Below are 17,266 nucleotides of genomic sequence, written 5' to 3'. Positions count from 1 at the left end.
GGGAATGTCACTCTGTCACTAAAACCTGTGCTACTGACATAGAGTGCTTGATTGAGGGAGCTTTACTTTGTATCTAACCTGTTCTGTATCTTACCTGGGAGTATATGATGGGGCAGTTTAGAAGGAGCTTTACTCATGTTTGATGTTAACACCCTAAAAGCGTGGCATTCTATCTTGTTTCACAAGGTACTGCATTGAACGGGTATTCAGACCCCGAAAGCTGGACCGCTGCCACCCTAGAGAACTCTTGGAATGTGCGTTTGACATCGTCACACCAGTCACAAGCAACCCATTGCCAGATGCGGAGGTGATCTACACCATTGCTGAAATTATTCAGGAGTTTCCTGTTCTGCAGGTGGGGAGTCATTTCATAGTTTGTTAATCCATTCCAATCCAGTACTGTTCATTTTATCCCTAGGATTGAAGATTTTGCAGTTCAGATTCACAGTGTCTAGCTATATCTACTGGGATATTATCCATGATGTATTATTTGGGTTTGACCTCGCACCTTAGCTGCCCAGCATCTAGGTAAACGTAGCAAGACCCAGGGTCAAAGCGAGAACTCTTGTCACTGCACTCTGCTGACTGGGATATATCACATGATGTCCTGTGATCTCTAGCATTAATCTTATTTGCTTTCTAAGAAACAGATTAATTGATCATTTATCTCCTTGCTGTCTGTGGGATATTGCTGTGCACAACTTCTTGCTGAATTTGCCTACATTACAACAGTGTCTACACTTGCTGGAAGAGCACTTTATTGCCCGTGAAGCGCTTTGGGACATCCTGATGATGTGAATGGTGCTATATAAATGCAACTTATTTATTTCTCTCTTTTTCTCTGTCTTCCCTCCTCTGTGTCTCCTCTTTGAGCAGAGGAAAGATCCTAATGAAATGGGTTGTCTATAAGCACAGTGCGAGCCAGGTTTTTTGACAGCGCAGAGGCAGTTACTGGTTTCATAAGTATAATACTAGCAGCCGAGGGGCTGAATTGGTGAGCTTGATCTTTTAGTGGACTACCAGATGTGATTGAGCAGCACAAACCGCTAACAGTGAAATTCTTCAGTGACTTGGTGTTACATACCATGGAAGTGTAGGATTGAAACTGAGGTCCTCGTGCATTGACGTGCTAGATCAGGGAGAAGTACCCAATGGACACTATGTCGTTGCTCTTGTGATGCTGTCGCTTGCATCCTCGCAACCATCTCTAATGAAAAGGACAGAAAGCTGTACGTACCAGCCAATACCATGGTTTTGTCAGGGTAAGTGCTCTAAATGGGCTCTCGGGCTGCTTTGAAGTTATGGCCTCCGTTGCTTTTAAATGGGGCTGCTCCCTATCGGCATTGAAGGAATAGCCTAGCAACAAGTGTGTAAGTTTTTTAAAAAAAGATACTGTGTGGCAACTTGCTTTTCCAATATAAAATAGGAAAGAACTTAATGGAAAAATACGCCCAATTCCTCTTTAAGATCAGCGTGTTTTTAAGGACTGAACCATGGTTGTCAGATTCTCCTTTTGGTTACACTGCCCCTCGAGAGATTGTTGCATTTATTTGATTTGCAGGAGCGAAGCTACAGCATCTATCTGAACCACACCTGCCTCTTGAGGGCAGTGCTGCTGCACTGTGGGATACCAGAGGACAAACACCAGCAAGTGTGCAACATCCTGTGTGGTGCCATGGTGAGTTCTGTTGAGCTGCTTAAATAGCTCCTGTAGATGAAGCCGCAAAAGGCTGCAAGATGCCAAAACTGTTCTTTTTCTGGATGTTCTGTTTCATCCCTGTTAGCATGAAAACACCACCAGCTTCAACCATCTAGCCACCCCTGCAAGATACAGCACAGAGAAATCTTAAGGGAAAAAAAAGACCGTTATCTTTTAACTTGTATGTGAATTTTGTGCTCTTCAAGATGATGGACATTAGTGGTGTGGATTAAACATGTTCCATTTAGGCCAGTTATAAGCACATTAAATATCGAGGAAAGCTTCTGTTACATTGTCCCACCAGTCTATCTCAGCCCCACCCTCCCTACTGCCTTAGTGTGACATGTTTCCATTTACCACAACATCCATCCTGTGGCTTTACTGAGTGGGATTTGCAACTTCGTACTGAATACAGTCCTTTTTTGGCTTGGGTCCATATCATGGACTGAGACTGCCCAAACTCATTTCACAGGATTTTTTCAACCAACGGAAGAGACTTTCATCTCAGTAGCCTGGGCTGTAAACAAGCTCAGGTTCCAGCGATGAAATGGCAGTCTCTAACCCGCTGAGCATCCAGTCCCCCATTAATGTTTTAAAAGAATTAGACTAATGTGCAGTGTAAGTAAAAGTACACAATCAGGCTCTGGAGCAGTCTAACTGGCTCACACCTATGGTGGATGAGGGTTCTGGAGCCACACTTTGGTGTTAAAAACAGGAAGGCAGATTATTATCTGAATGGCAATAGATTGGGAGAAGGGGAAGTGCAACGAGACCTGGGTGTCCTTGTGCACCAGTCGCTGAAGGTAAGCATACAGGTGCAGCAGGCGGTTAAGAAGGCAAATGGTATGTTGGCCTTCGTAGTGAGAGGGTTTGAGTACAGGAACAAGGATGTCTTGCTTCAGTTGTACAGGGCCTTGGTGAGACCACACCTTGAGTATTGTGTGCAGTTTTGGTCGCCTTATCTGAGGAAGGATGTTCTTGCCATGGAAGGAGTTCAGCGAAGATTCACCAGGCTGATACCTGGGATGGCAGGAATGACGTATGAGGAGAGATTGGGTCGATTGGGCTTATACCTGCTGGAGTTTAGAAGAATGAGAGGGGATCTCATTGACACTTAAAAAATTCTGACAGGACTGGACAGACTAGATGCAGGAAGGATGTTCCCGATGGTCGGGGAGTTCAGAACCAGGGGTCACAGTCTAAGGATAAGGGGTAAGCCATTTAGGACAGAGATGAGGAGGAATTTCTTCACCCAGAGAGTGGTGAACCTGTGGAATTCTCTACCACAGAAGGCAGTAGAGGCCAATTCATTAAATATATTCAAGAAGGAGTTGGATATATTTCTTAAGGCTAAAGGGATCAAGGGATATGGGGAGAAGGCAGGGACAGGGTACTGAATTTGGATGATCAGCCATGATTGCATTGAATGGCGGAGCAGGCTCGAGGGGCCGAATGGCCTACTCCTGCTCCTATCTTCTATGTTTCTTACTTAAATTTAGCCAATAGTAAAAGAACAATCTGCACAAATCCTGGGACTCGTACATTTCCCAGTCTCCTGCTCCATCCATAAAGATCCTGGATCACCAGTGCCCCACTCCTGACTACTGCTCCATTGCTCTAACTAGGGTGGTGCTGTTCAGAACTTTCCTCATGGCAGGCAATCTGGAATTGTCCTGGGAGACTTATCCGGTTATAGCCTGGACTTTTCAAGATCCCTGAGAATCATAGGGCTGCGTGAGTGCATCTAACTTGACTTTCTTATCGCAGCTATCGTACTTCAGTAGCGATCACTTGAAATCTGTGCTTTTAAATAAATCTCTTTAATTATTAAATATTTGTATTTGGTGTATTGCCAGATTTACTGTTTGCTTTCCATCTCCTTTAACACATAACAACAGTCAACCTCTCTCTTCCATGGCAGACGGGGAAGCTGACCAGACGAGAGATAGAAGCCAAGTTCTGCAATCTCGCGCTGTCGCAAAATAATGTAAGTTGAGTGGCTGCTTGTTGGTGATGTAATGGCATCTGCTTCAGTATATAGAATTACATAGAATTTACAGCACAGATACAGGCTATTTGGCCCATCAGGTCTATGCCTGTATTTATGCTGCACACTAGTTTCCTCCCACCCTACTTCATCTCACCGTATCAACATATCCCACTATTCCTTTCTCCCTCGTGTTTATATAGCTTTTCCGTAAATGCATCTCTGCATCTGTTTGTGCTGTGGACGTGTGTCTGGCAATGTGGATGGTAGCGGGAAAGGTTACTTCTGTTTTTAAAGTGCCATTTCTCTCTCATTCAGCTCTTGCACCTGTACAGGTATATTGAGGATAAGTTTGATCTGGAAGAACTGAGCACTGTGCTGATCCCTCTGATGAAGGGGAAGTTAACTGTTTGCCAGCTGGCAAAACAGGGCTTAAAGGAACTTGAGGAGGTGACAGAAATCCTAAAGAAACTCGACATCAAACTGCAGGTTGGTTGTAACTGTAATGAGTGATTTAAGCAGCCAACGAGTACGTCACCCAATAGCTCAGCTTGTTAAGGCATTGAGTGTAGCTGAAACATACAGGCTGGGGCGCTGCCAGTTTAGTCATCGGTCTGAGCTATCTCATCTAAGCTGGGCGCAGCAAGAGCGCTACAATTGGTCTGTCTTCCCCTCCAGAGTCCGGGGTGTCATCAACCAACGTTCCCCCTCCTGATCACTGTCCTGTGTGGCTCAGGTCTGTGGGCCCTCCTTCCACAATAGCCTGCTGATTCCCTGTTTAGGCTCACACAAGACAAAGTACTGAACAGCACCTGCAGCCTGTGGAACTGTACCCCAGCATTGGCGTTAACTTTAGGGGGAAAAATTGGTGAAAAGAGGGGAACATGCAACCAAAATTTGTGCCAGATTTGCAAATTAATAGCTGGTGAGTGGGACAGATTGTTATCTCCTGGGAATCTCAACAAATCGATTTTTAGCTGGTAAACCAGGCAGATAGCCCGTGACTTGAACTTTGTTGTTCTGTGCTCCATCACCAGGGGGCGATCTTGCTGCGGGTGACGTTCTAGATCACTATTTCCTGGTGTATATATCGTGGTGCAGGAAACTGGATTAGAGGCCAGTGCCCCTGGTAAACAACAAGGGGGTGTGGCGTGGGATGAAGCTTTTTATGCCCACACTGCCAGTTCCTCTCCTTAACCGAGACCTGTACTGTCGCAGCTGTAGAATGGAGACTGTGTTCCCCAAATAGATGAGAGGCAGAAATCCCTGTCATAACTGTGGTATGTGTACTGGCGTGCCACCACTGTGCTGACCATTAATGTAAACGTAATGCTGGATCAGCTATCGGCAATTCGTTCAGTTTCTTTCAGGAAAGTCCTTCTAACAGTTTGTATTTGAAAGTGGACCCATTTAAAGCTTCCATGTGATGACCCAGCCCGCCTATCTGTTTCGGTATCTGATGCGCATTGAAGCTGCTGACTACCCTTCCTCACCTGGGAGTCATTTCAAACATTGAGTCAAAACTTGCAGCAAGAGCTGCTGCTCTACTGCGACAGGGTCCCTGCTGCGGTACTGAACTTAAGTTTGATGAGGGAAGTCACAGACAGGTTGGGTTTAATGTCTATTGGTACGGATATAACATTTTAATTACTGTTCAGGTGGGAGTCTTGCCATCAGCATCCATCTCCCTCCCTCATCAGTTCTCTCCATCCTCTCCTGTGGACACTGATTCTTGGTTCCATGGGCACTGGCAGCCCTCTAGTACATTGCCCAAGTGGGCATTCTGCATGCGTCAGTCCACACAGTGAGTGTTGGCTGTGGGGTACATGTAGCCAAGGTTTGCTAGATGGCGATCGGAAATGGGACCTTGATTTATTTCTAACTCCCTAGCTTGGGAACGCTGAGACCAATTGTAGCACCACAACTCCTATCTTCAGTGAGAGCGGCTAATTCAGCTGGTCTAGGAATTGAACCTGGGATCTTTTCATTTTTATGCTTTAGAACCACACCAGTTTTATCCACTAGCCCAAGCATTTTAAAGGTTGTCCTGATAGCCCCAAAGTTTTAAAGGCTGTCCTGATAGCCCAGGAGTGTGAATCTGCCACTTGCACATCAGTACATTTGCCATCTCACTGCGAGGCCACAGAGTGGCTAGTGGGAGATGGGCAAATGTCACACTGGTGCATTTGAGAACTGTTCTGAGGTCAGGGCTGAGGCACGTTGTTGAGGTAGAGTAGCAGGAACTTAACCCTGCACCTGAGCTGACCTGGAGTGCGTTACGCTGACACTGGGAGTCTCGATTGGCTGAAAGTCGAGTAGTCCTGTTAGCATTGAGTCTTGCCTCTAATGTCTGCTCACTCACAGCCTGTGTAAGTGAATTCGGCGAGAAACTGCAGCGTGTTTCTGGGTCTGTTCACACGGCAATGCTCCCTTTCTCTTTCCCCATGGAATCCAAGAAAAGTTGGATGATGAGTGATTGGAAGAGTCACACATTTAGAGTCTTTCTATGTATTGCCTATACAGAAGAAAGTGAGAAGTGGAAGAAATTGATATTAACATCTGCAGTGGTTGAGAAGTGAACCTGGGTTTCTTGCTTTGCAGGTGGTGGTCAATCTGGGCCTTGCCTATAAGGTGCAACAGCACAGTGGAGTCATTTTCCAGTTTGTAGCGTTTGTGAAGCGGCGACACCACATCGTCCCAGATATTTTAGCAGCTGGAGGGAGATACGACAGTCTGGTGAGTTCTTTGGGCCCCAGCTTTCCTTGGCAGCATTGACTTTCTGCTGCTGTACAAGCTGCGGGATGCAGGAGTGTTTTGTTGTGCAGACTTCTCATTAGCAAACGCACTCTCGTCAATATGGCATTAAAATAAGCAAATAAACCCTTTGTGAGTACTAACAAACACTGGCTTCAGTCAGTCACTGACGCCTCCTTAAGCAAAGCTATATATTGCTGTTTGAGATATTGTTACTGTATTCGGTTTGATCAGCGGTCACGATAGGAATAAATTAGTTGCCATAACATAGCATCTTGCACGTGGCTTAGTGCCCACATCTGTCCAGATCATTAACTAGTTTTATATTCTCCTTGCGTACACACAGACGCGCACACACGCAGTATGTTCTACTCTCCTCATTTGATGTACCATCTCTTGCTGGGGTACATTTCCGCAAAACGGGGCCATTCTTCATGTGTCAGGCTAAACAGTGAGTGCTGTTGAGTTATTTGAGCATGGGGGGCTTCGTGGCTGACCTCCACTCTTCTCCCCCGCATGCACTTTCCAGCAGGGCCCACTTGGTTAGTATTTCCTTTCTTTAGCCTTGAGGCACTGAGGTTAATTTCAGCACCTGTGATGCCGCCCCAGCTGGCTAGGCGACCTCTGCATAAACTGGGGATCGAAGCTGCTCCGAATGGCTCTGTTCCACACTTCACCAATTGTGCCAGCATTCCCTCCTACCCGATGCTGTAAACCTTGTGTCCCAGTATGCACTCTTGCACAGGAGCAATGCACACCAGATAAAAGTTAACGCTTCCCTCCCATCTGGTTTGGTGTAGCTGGTGTCCATCTCCATCTCGCTCCTGCACATGGATACTTTGAGCTGTGCATAATGACGTAAGTCATTGTAATAGAGTGACTGTTCAGGTGCAGGGTGGCCCTAGCTAATACCCCAGGGGGAATGGGGGAACTGGAATTAACTTATCGCTGAAGTATATTCCTGCACACGTGACACATGTCTGTCCTATGAGACATATGCCAGTATTAACTTTTTACAGATTCTGTCGCTAATTAAAAATCCATGTAATCGAGGTACTGTCTGGTTGCTAAGGTGAAAAACTGAGCTGTACAAACCCAGAAAATATCTCATTCTTCCCGAGTTATCTGATCTCGATCAGGGCCCCAATAGGAATAATGCAGTTAATTCTGGGTACTGGAGGGGCAAATCAGCTGTGGTTTCTGCACCTGATTGCTACTGTATGATGCCTGTTGTAAGTCCATGTATGGGTGAGAACAGGGTTGGTATCCATGCTGGAAGAGCCGACCTCTCTAGCCCCACCCATGAAGAATAGCCACTTGGATGAGGGACTGGAGACCCATAACCCAAGAAGAGTCCACACCTCCGAGAGCAGAAAATGAACTGCCCAGGTGGCTGCACAGCAGTGTCATTTATTGAATCTCTGTTGTGCTGTCCTGCAGAGTAATGGGCTGTGTTCATCATATATTTTCCCGTATCGTGATTTCTGCTGTCGCTTGTGCTGCGGTAGAAAGGTACCTGGCACTTAAACTGAGGGGGAGGAAAATCAGCAGAGTCTCGGCCCTGTTTACGCACCTGTTGAGTCGAGTTCCAGTGTGAGCACGGGAAGCAGCGTCCCTCCTGCAGTACCGTGGGTTATGATGCAAGGCACAGTAGCTGTTCATCACGGCTCTCCAATTTCCTTCTCTCCCTTTCTCCCGATTTACTCTGGACACCGCATAAGCAGCCGTTTGGTGCGTCTTTTAAATGGCTATTATTCATGTGTAGGATAGCAAGCGCCCGCTTCGACAGCAGACGGCATCACTGCTGATCCTGTCCTTGCCTGATGATCCCCACACATCCAGTTTCCAGCAAGGATGACTGGAGCAGGAACGCTGCAAGATTTCGTCGCTCCGCGCTTCCCCACTCCCTTCGTCATCGGCACCACAGAAGCCAATTGTGGTGGTGGCAACTGCTGCCCTGGATGACATCAGTTAACTCCGCCCAGATCGGGAATTGGACATAAAGCTTTCCCAGACTTTGGGAGCCACACCAGGCAGTCCAGGTGCAGGTGCAGCAGGCAGTTAAGGTGGCAAATGGTAGGCTGGCCTTCATAGCGAGAGGATTTGAGTACAGGAGCAAGGATGTCTTGCTGCAGTTGTACAGGGCCTTGGTGAGACCACACCTTGAGTATTGTGTGCAGTTTTGGTCGCCTTATCTGAGGAAGGATGTTCTTGCCATGGAGGGAGTGCAGCGAAGATTCACCAGGCTGATACCTGGGATGGCAGGAATGACGTATGAAGAGAGATTGGGTCGATTAGGCTTATATTCGCTAGAGTTTAGAAGAATGAGAGGGGATCTCATTGAAACTTTTAAAATTCTAACAGGACTAGATGCAGGAAAGCTGTTCCCGATGGCGGGGGAGTCCAGAACCAGGGGTCACAGTCTAAGGATAAGGGGTAGGCCATTTAGGACAGAGATGAGGAGGAATTTCTTCACCCAGGGTGTGGTGAACCTGTGGAATTCTCTACCACAGAAGGCAGTAGAGGCCAATTCATTAAATATATTCAAGAAGGAGTTAGATATATTTCTTAAGGCTAATGGGATCAAGGGATATGGCGAGAAGGCAGGAACAGGGTACTGAACCTGGATGATCAGCCATGATCGCATTGAATGGCGGAGCAGGCTCGCGGGGCCGAATGGTCTACTCCCGCTCCTATCTTCTATGTTTCTATGTCCATTTACCCCATACACCATTTACAAAGCTGCTCAGCACAGTTGTAAATCTGAGTGTCTCTTTCACGAAATCAGAATGGTAAAAATGTTCTCTTTCCACTCCCTTAGATCCTAGAGTTCCAGGGACCACAAGTCGTGGGACCAGTACCCTCTGCCGTAGGAGTCAGCCTTGCCTTGGATAAAATCTCCACGCTTTGTAACACATCTGAGCCGGTGAGTTATCTGCAAAGTAAGTTTTACTTCACTGACCTCTTCCACTTTAAATCTTTGCTGGCTTCACCTGTAATGTATTGGCCAAACAAGAGGAGTAGATAGCGACAGACAGTTTGTGAGCCGGGTGGGGAGGGGGACGGGGGGTGGGAGACGGGGGGTGGGGGGGATGGATCGGCTGTGGGGGGGGGGCGGGGTGGGGGGGGATGGATCGGCTGTGGGGGGGGGGCGGGGTGGAGGGGATGGATCGGCCGGGGGGGGGGGGGGGGTGGGGGAGGGGGGGGGGGGGAGACGGGAGCGGGGGGAGACGGGGGGTGGGGGGGGGGAGAGACGGGAGGGGGGGGTAGACGGGAGCGGGGGGGGGGGGGTGGACTCCAGCACAAACACTTTTGGTCCTTTGACTTGTGCCAGTGACCTGTTTGTAAACTGTACGTTGATAACTCCATGTCCAAGGTTAAGTTTTTGTCTTCCATTGCAGCTTGCTGTCAGTCATTGTGAGACACTGGTGGTTGCAGTCGGGAGGATGGCGAGTGACAGAGCCATCAGCATCATCCAGAAGTTGTGGACCGTCGGGATAAACGCTGAGTTGCTACACAATGTCTCCCAGGTAATACGTGCAGTAGAATTGGGAAGCTGGTATAATTTAGGTGGCTGGGGCCTCACTGATGGCAGCTTGATTTGGGGGTGGGGCGGGGAGGCACAAATATTCAAGTAATTACCACCATGAATTCTCATTTGTATAGTTAGTGTCTTCTTTGACACCGGTGCATTTTTTTATCCAGACAACATTGCAGAGGTCACAGAGATCAACAATTGACCCACAGCAATGTGGTTGACTCTTAACTGCCCTCTGAAATGGCCTAGCAAGCCACTTAGTTGTAACAAACCGCTACGAAACAAAATAATAGAAAAATGAAACCAGACGGACCACCCGGCATCGACCTTGGCACCGGCTATGGACACGGCAACGGCACACCCAGCCCAGTCAACCCTGCAAAGTCCTCTTCACCAACATCTGGGGACTTGTGCCAAAATTGGGAGAGCTGTCCCACAGACTAGTCGAGCAACAGCCTGACCTAGTCATATTCACAGAATCATACCTCTCAGCCAATGTCCCAAACTCCTCCATTAACCATCCCTGGGTATGTCCTGTCCCACCGGCAGGACAGACCCACCAGGGGTGGCGGCACAGTGGTATACAGTCGGGAAGGAGTGGCCCTGGGAGTCCTCAACATTGACTCCAGACCCCATGAAGTCTCATGGCTTCAGGTCAAGCATGGGCAAGGAAACCTCCTGCTGATGATCACCTACCTCCCTCCGTCAGCTGATGAATCAGTACTCCTCCACTGGGAACACCACTTGGAAGAAACACAGAATAGCAAGGGCGCAGAATGTACTCTGAGTGGGGGACTTCAATGTCCATCACCAAGAGTGGCTCGGGAGCACCACTACTGACCGAGCTGGCCGCGTCCTGAAGGACATAGCTGCCAGACTGGACCTGCGACAGGTGGTGAGAGAACCAACACGAGGGAAAAACCTACTTGACCTTGTCCTCACCAATCTACCTGTTGCAGATGCATCTGTCCATGACAGTATTGGTAGCAGTGACCACCCCACATCGTGTTGTGTGGCACTACCACTGTGCTACATGGGATAGATTCAGAACAGATCTAGCAGCTCAAAACTGGGCATCCATGAGGTGCTGTGGGCCATCAGCAGCAGCAGAATTGTATTCCACCACAATCTGTAACCTCATGGTCTGGCATATCCCTCACTCTACCATTACCACCAAGCCAGGGGACCAACCCTGGTTCAATAAGGAGTGTAGAAGAGCATGCCAGGAGCAGCACCAGGTGTACCTAAAAATGAGATGCCAACCAGGGGAAGCTGCAACACAGGACTACATGCATGCTTAAAAAGTAGAAGCAACATGCTATAGTCAGGGCTAAGCGATCCCACAATCAACGGATCAGATCAAAGCTCTGCAGTCCTGCCACATCCAGTCGTGAATGGTGGTGGACTATTAAACAACTAACGGGAGGAGGAGGCTCCATGAATAGAAGTGCCAAGTGGATGATCCATATCGGCCTACTCCTGAGGTCCCCACCATCACAGAAGCCAGTCTTCAGCCAATTCGATTCACTCCACATGATATCAAGAAACGACTGAGCACACTGGATACAGCAAAGGCTGTGGGCTCCGACAACATCCCGGCTATCGTGCTGAAGACTCCACAACTAGCCGCGCCTCTAGTCAAGCTGTTCCAGTACAGCTACAACACTGGCATCTATCCGACAATGTGAAAAACTACCCAGGCATGTCCTGTCCACAAAAAGCAGGACAAATACAATCCGGTCAATTACCGCCCCATCAGTCTACTCTCAATCATCAGCAAAGTGATGGAAGGTGTCATCAAGCAGCACTTACTCACCAATAACCTGCTCACTGATGCTCAGTTTGGGTTCCGCCAAGACCACTTGGCTGCCAACCTCATTGCAGCCTTGGTCCAAACATGGACAAAAGAGCTGAATTCCAGAGGTGAGCCGAGAGTGACTGCCCTTGACATCAAGGCAGCATTTGACCGAGTGTGGCATGAAGGAGCCCTAGTAAAACTGAAGTCAATGGGAATCGGGGTGGGGGGGGGGGAGGTGGGGAATTCTCCACTGGCTGGAGTCATACCTAGCACAAAGGAAGATGGTTGTGGTGATTGAAGGTCAATTATCACAGCCCCAGGACATTGCTGCAGGAGTTCCTCAGGGCAGTGTCCTAGCTCCAACCATCTTCAGCTGCTTCATCAATGGCCATCCCTCCAACATACGGTCAGAAATAGGCATGTTCGCTGATGAAAGCACAGTGTTCAGTGCCATTCACAACTCCTCAGATAATGAAGCAGTCCATGCCCGCATGCAACAAGACCTGGACGACGTTCAGGCTTGGGCTGACAAGTGGCAGGTAACATTTGTGCCACAGAAATGCCAGACAATGACTATCTCCAACAAGCGAGAGTCTAAACACCGCCCCTTGACATTCAATGGCATTACCATCGCTGAATCCCCCACCATCAACATCCTGGGGGGTCACCATTGACCAGAAACTTAACTGGACCAGCCATATAAATACTGTCTCAACAAGAGCAGGTCAGAGGCTAGGTATTCTGCGGTGAGTGTCTCATCTCCTGACTCCCCAAAGCCTTTCTACCATCTGCAAGGCACAAGTAAGGAGTGTGATGGCATACTCTCCACTTGCCTGGATGAGTGCAGCTCCAACAATACTCAATCCAGGACAAAGCAGCCCACTTGATTGCCACCCCCTCTACCACCTTAAACTTTCACTCCCTCCACCACCGGCGTACCGTGGCTGCAGTGTGTACCATCTACAAGATGCACTGCAGCAACTCACCAAGGCTTCTTCGGCAGCACCTCCCAAACCCACGACCTCTTCCACCTAGAAGGACAAGGGCAGCAGGCGCATGGGAACACCACCAAGTTCCCCTCCAAGTCACACACCATCCTGATTTAGAAGTATATCGTCGTTCCTTCATCATCGCTGGGTCAAAATCCTGGAACTCCCTCCCTGATAGCACTGTGGAAGCACCTTCACCACACGGACTGCAGCGGTTCAAGAAGGCTGTTCACCACCACCTTCTCAAGGGCAACTAGGGATGGGCAATAAGTGCTGGCCTTGCCAGCGACGCTCACATCCCCTGAATTAATTAAAAATAAAAAAATCTTCCTCCTTAAGGTGGTCACTTGTGTTTGGCTATAGCTCCACGGGTACTAGTGGCACTCGGGCACCTTGGCCATTCTTCATGTGCAAATAGTTGACCATCGACAGGGCACAAGAGAGGGAGTTCACAACTGAACCAGGTTATCTTCAGTCGACAGCCACACGGCAGCGGTCACTGAACAATGACAGGAGTGGGAACACAGATGGACCTCTTCACCATCTCCACCCCCTTCCTCGGCCAATTTACTTCACATCCACCGTTACCCCAGCTGAGATCGGCCAACTCAGGACTGACCAGGGATTGAACCTGTGACTTTCCTGTCTGAATGGCTCAGTGCCACACCACGTTGTATGTTTACTGAACCAATCTTTGTTTATTATATTTCCAGTACAATGTGAATTGAAGCTGTGTCTCCCAGTTAATACGTGCAGTAGAATTGGGAAGCTGGTATAATTTAAGTGACTGGAGCTCCATTGATGGCAGCTTAATTTCAGGGTGGGGTGGAAGGGGGGGGGGGGGTCAGGAAAGGCACAAATACGCAAGTGATTACCACCATGTACAATGTGAATTGAAGCTGTGTTTCCGATTTCCAGTGATTATAGTTTTAAGTTACAGTACTGGCTGTTTCTATCGCAGGAAGAAGTTCAAGAGCATTGCAAACAGGCTGGAATCAATTACTCAGTCCTGGTCTCGGATAAGGAGGTTATCCATGTGAAGGTAACAAATTGTTCAGATTTTAAGATTCCTCTCAATGTTAAAACGCTCCAACGCTCCTTGCTTATAAGTAAATATGTCCACATGGATCTCCAGTGGCTTTGCTCACTGTATGCACTGCTAATAAGGACAGGAATGTTGCACCATGCATCTGGGGATCTGGGGGTCCTGGTGCATGAAACACAAAAAGTTAGTATGCAGGTGCAGCAGGTGATCAGGAAGGCCAATGGAATCTTGGCTTTTATTGCAAGGGGGATGGAGTATAAAAACAAGGAAGTCTTGCTGCAGTTATACAGGGTATTGGTGAGGCCACACCTGGAATACTGCGTGCAGTTTTGGTTTCCATATTTAAGAAAAGATATACTTGCTCTCGAGGCGGTTCAGAGAAGGTTCACTCAGTTGATTCCAGAGATGAGGGGGTTGACGTATGAGGAAAGGTTGAGTAGGTTGGGCCTCTACTCATTGGAGTTCAGAAGAATGAGAGGCGATCTTATCGAAACATAAGATTGTGAGGGGGCTTGATCAGGTGGATGCGGTGAGGATGTTTCCACTGATGGGTGAGACTAGAACTAGGGGGCATAATCTTAGAATAAGGGGCTGCTCTTTCAAAACTGAGATGAGGAGAAACTTCTTCACTCAGAGGGTAGTAAATCTATGGAATTTTCTACCCCAGAGAGCTGTGGAAGCTGCAACATTAAATACATTTAAAATGGAGATAGACAGTTTCCTAGCAGATAAGGGAATTAGGGGTTACGGGGAGAGGGCAGGGAAGTGGACGTGAGTCTAGATTCAGATCAGCCATGATCCTATTGAATGGCGGAGCAGGCCCAAGGGGCCGTATGGCCTACTCCTGCTCCTATTTCTTATGTTCTTATGTACATAATGTATTATTCTGCTACAGTGGAACTGCATCCCCTGAAGGCTACAAAGTCTAATTGCTATTAAGTAAACAGTTACGTGGGTCATTTGGAGTTCAATTGTCATTTAGTCAATAATTTTGCAGATTGGAACGTGTTTGTAAGTTTCAGGCTGCCGCTCAGAACCACCCAACTAGGCCTGTATTTTCTCGAGTTTAGAAGAATGAGAGGTGATCTCATTGAAACATAAAAAATTGTTACAGGGATTGACAGGGTAGATGCAGGGAGGATGTTTCCCCTGGCTGGGGAGTCTAGAACCAGGGGTCACAGCCTCAGAATAAGGGGTCAGCTATTTGAATATTAAGGGAATCGAGGGACATGTGGAAAGTGGAGTTGAGGTAGAAGATCAGCCATGATCTTATTGAATGGCGGAGCAGGCGCGAAGGGCCATTGTTGAGAAGATTGTTTTGTATCGATAACAATATGATTTATTTTTAATTATTCATTCACGGGATGTGGGCGTCACTGGCAAGACCAGCATTTATTGCCCATCCCTTAATTGCCCTTGGACAACCGAGTGGCTTGCTAGGCCATTTCAGAGGGCAGTTCAGAGTCAAACATAGCGGCCAGACCGGGTAAGGACGGCAGATTTCCTTCCCTAAATGACATTAGTGAACCAGATGGGTTTTTACGACAATCTGGTAGTTTCATGGTCACTATTACTGATACTAGCTTTTTATTCCAGATTTATTTAATTAACTGAATTTAAATTCCCCAGCTGCAGTGGTGGGATTTGAACTTGTGTCCCCAGATCATTAGTCCAGGCCTCTGGATTACTAGTCCAGTAACATAACCACTACTGTTCCCTTGAAACTAGACAGTATCTCTGCAAAAATCTATGCCTTCAGGAGAGAAGGAAGATGGAATGAGAAAGGAGAAAGAATTGAACAAGCAAGGATAAAAAAATAAGCAGAAAGATGATACTGAAATTTCTACCTGACCCCTCCCTCTTCGCCTCGCCCCTGCCTCCAGTCAGGTAATTGAAGGTGACTCCAGTATTATTAGTGTAGCATTGCAGCCTGTGTTATTGAACCCTGCCTGGTTGGTTGAATTCTGCAGATGACATTTCCATAACAGCAGCAGAAATGGAACTGCAGTATTCCCAGGCAGTCTCAGTCAGGACTGTCTGCCAGTAACTATCCTCTACATTTACAATCATCATCTCACCCTGATGCCCATCTAGAGCCTTTCCAGAGGGTAAATCCAATTGTAGCACTGACTGTTTTTGATGAGAGCCTGTCCCACATATTAATGAATGATATGGTGCATGCTCAGTCCTGAGATGTGGTAACAGAGCATCTAATGGTTCTCATGGGGGGGAGGTGGCGGGTGATTTCCCGCAGTATTTAGGGGGGAGTCCCCAGCTGCATGGATTGGGGGTGATGAGGGTGGGGGCGTTCCTCACAGTGTGATGGCTTTTATGTTTCTTCCTTTCAGGTGAGGTCATTTGAAAAGGACAAGCAAACTGAAAAGCGGATTTTGGAAGCAGAGGTGGTAGAGCACTTATCCCAGAAACTCCGGTCCAAAATGTCAGAGGAAAGAAGCAGCAGGTGAGAGTGATCCTGCAGACCAGAGTGCGAATGATTCTGATTGGCAGGGACTTGGTGTCTGGTCATTACTGGACACTAACCAGTAGTGCCGGTGATGAGACTTGGAGACCAGGGTTGTGTTTACTAGAGCAGAGGTGGTCAGGGGGCAGATAGTGTTCTGAAATATGAGAGGGTAAATCGCAAAGATTATTGGTATTGACTGATGAATTGGTATCAAAGGGCTAGAATCATGATTAGTACTGGAAGCACAGGGGCAAAGGGCAGAAACAAATTTCGAAGTTGTTTTCATTGCTAGCTATTGGGTTGCTAAGAGACTGTAGATTACCACAATGGCCTATTGAATCTGAGGGAATTAGCTAAACGCTTGCAGTAAAAATATTGATGGGGACAAGGAATGGCGTTCGAGAGTTCCAATGTGGAACTAACACTGGTGCACTGGGCAATATCAACATTTCTGCCATACTTGTTACTGATTCAGTGAAGGGTCGTTGATGATGCTTGGGATCGAATGTGATGTCTAGGGTTAGTGCAAGGTTTGGTAGTACTGCAGTTTGGTGAATCTGGGGATCAGGTTTTTGAGACATTGCTCTCCTTTCTCCTAACAAAGTACAGAAGTCCTTTTTTTCCCCTTTGTGTTTTAGTTCTTTGATTCAAAACCAAATTCTCTAGATATCACCAGTTAGATGAGGGAGGAGGTCCCTGCCTCTCATAGAGGAGAGAAGCAACAGAGTATCCTGTGTAACATGCCTCTCTTAGTGCTGATTATATTACACGTGAGCCCAGATATCACACCCTCCCAGCTGTAGTAGAGTGGCCAAATCGGGCAGAAGTTATTGAAACAAGAAGTTTTGTTGAATCGTCTTGCAAAAAAGGAAAAACAATGTCATCAGTTCGTAAAAACTGACCACCAACTTGGCCTGAGCAGCACCAACAACTGTCCTGTCCTGTCCTGACTCGGCTTCAGGATTCCAAGCAGCTTGGACTAATGAGTAACT

General features: G+C 47.6%; 1 protein-coding gene across 6 annotated transcripts in view; it reads left to right on the top strand.

The window, feature by feature from the left end:
- eif2ak4 (eukaryotic translation initiation factor 2 alpha kinase 4) overlaps positions 1-17,266 on the top strand; it is a 123,231-nt gene that overhangs the window by 89,084 nt on the left and 16,881 nt on the right. For all 6 annotated transcript variants that reach the window (XM_086003753.1, XM_086003752.1, XM_086003754.1 and 3 more), the window contains 9 exons: positions 187-355; positions 1,562-1,678; positions 3,621-3,686; positions 4,005-4,175; positions 6,288-6,422; positions 9,262-9,366; positions 9,842-9,970; positions 13,727-13,807; positions 16,159-16,271. In XM_086003753.1, the coding sequence (XP_085859879.1) occupies positions 187-355; positions 1,562-1,678; positions 3,621-3,686; positions 4,005-4,175; positions 6,288-6,422; positions 9,262-9,366; positions 9,842-9,970; positions 13,727-13,807; positions 16,159-16,271 (1,086 nt within the window). The remainder of the gene's footprint in view (positions 1-186; positions 356-1,561; positions 1,679-3,620; positions 3,687-4,004; positions 4,176-6,287; positions 6,423-9,261; positions 9,367-9,841; positions 9,971-13,726; positions 13,808-16,158; positions 16,272-17,266) is intronic.

The sequence above is a fragment of the Somniosus microcephalus genome, chromosome 12 (genome assembly GCF_052327205.1).
Source record: "Somniosus microcephalus isolate GS21.2 chromosome 12, FLI_Smic_1.0, whole genome shotgun sequence".
Classification (NCBI taxonomy): domain Eukaryota; kingdom Metazoa; phylum Chordata; class Chondrichthyes; order Squaliformes; family Somniosidae; genus Somniosus; species Somniosus microcephalus.
This window is presented reverse-complemented; position numbering and strand designations above follow the sequence as displayed.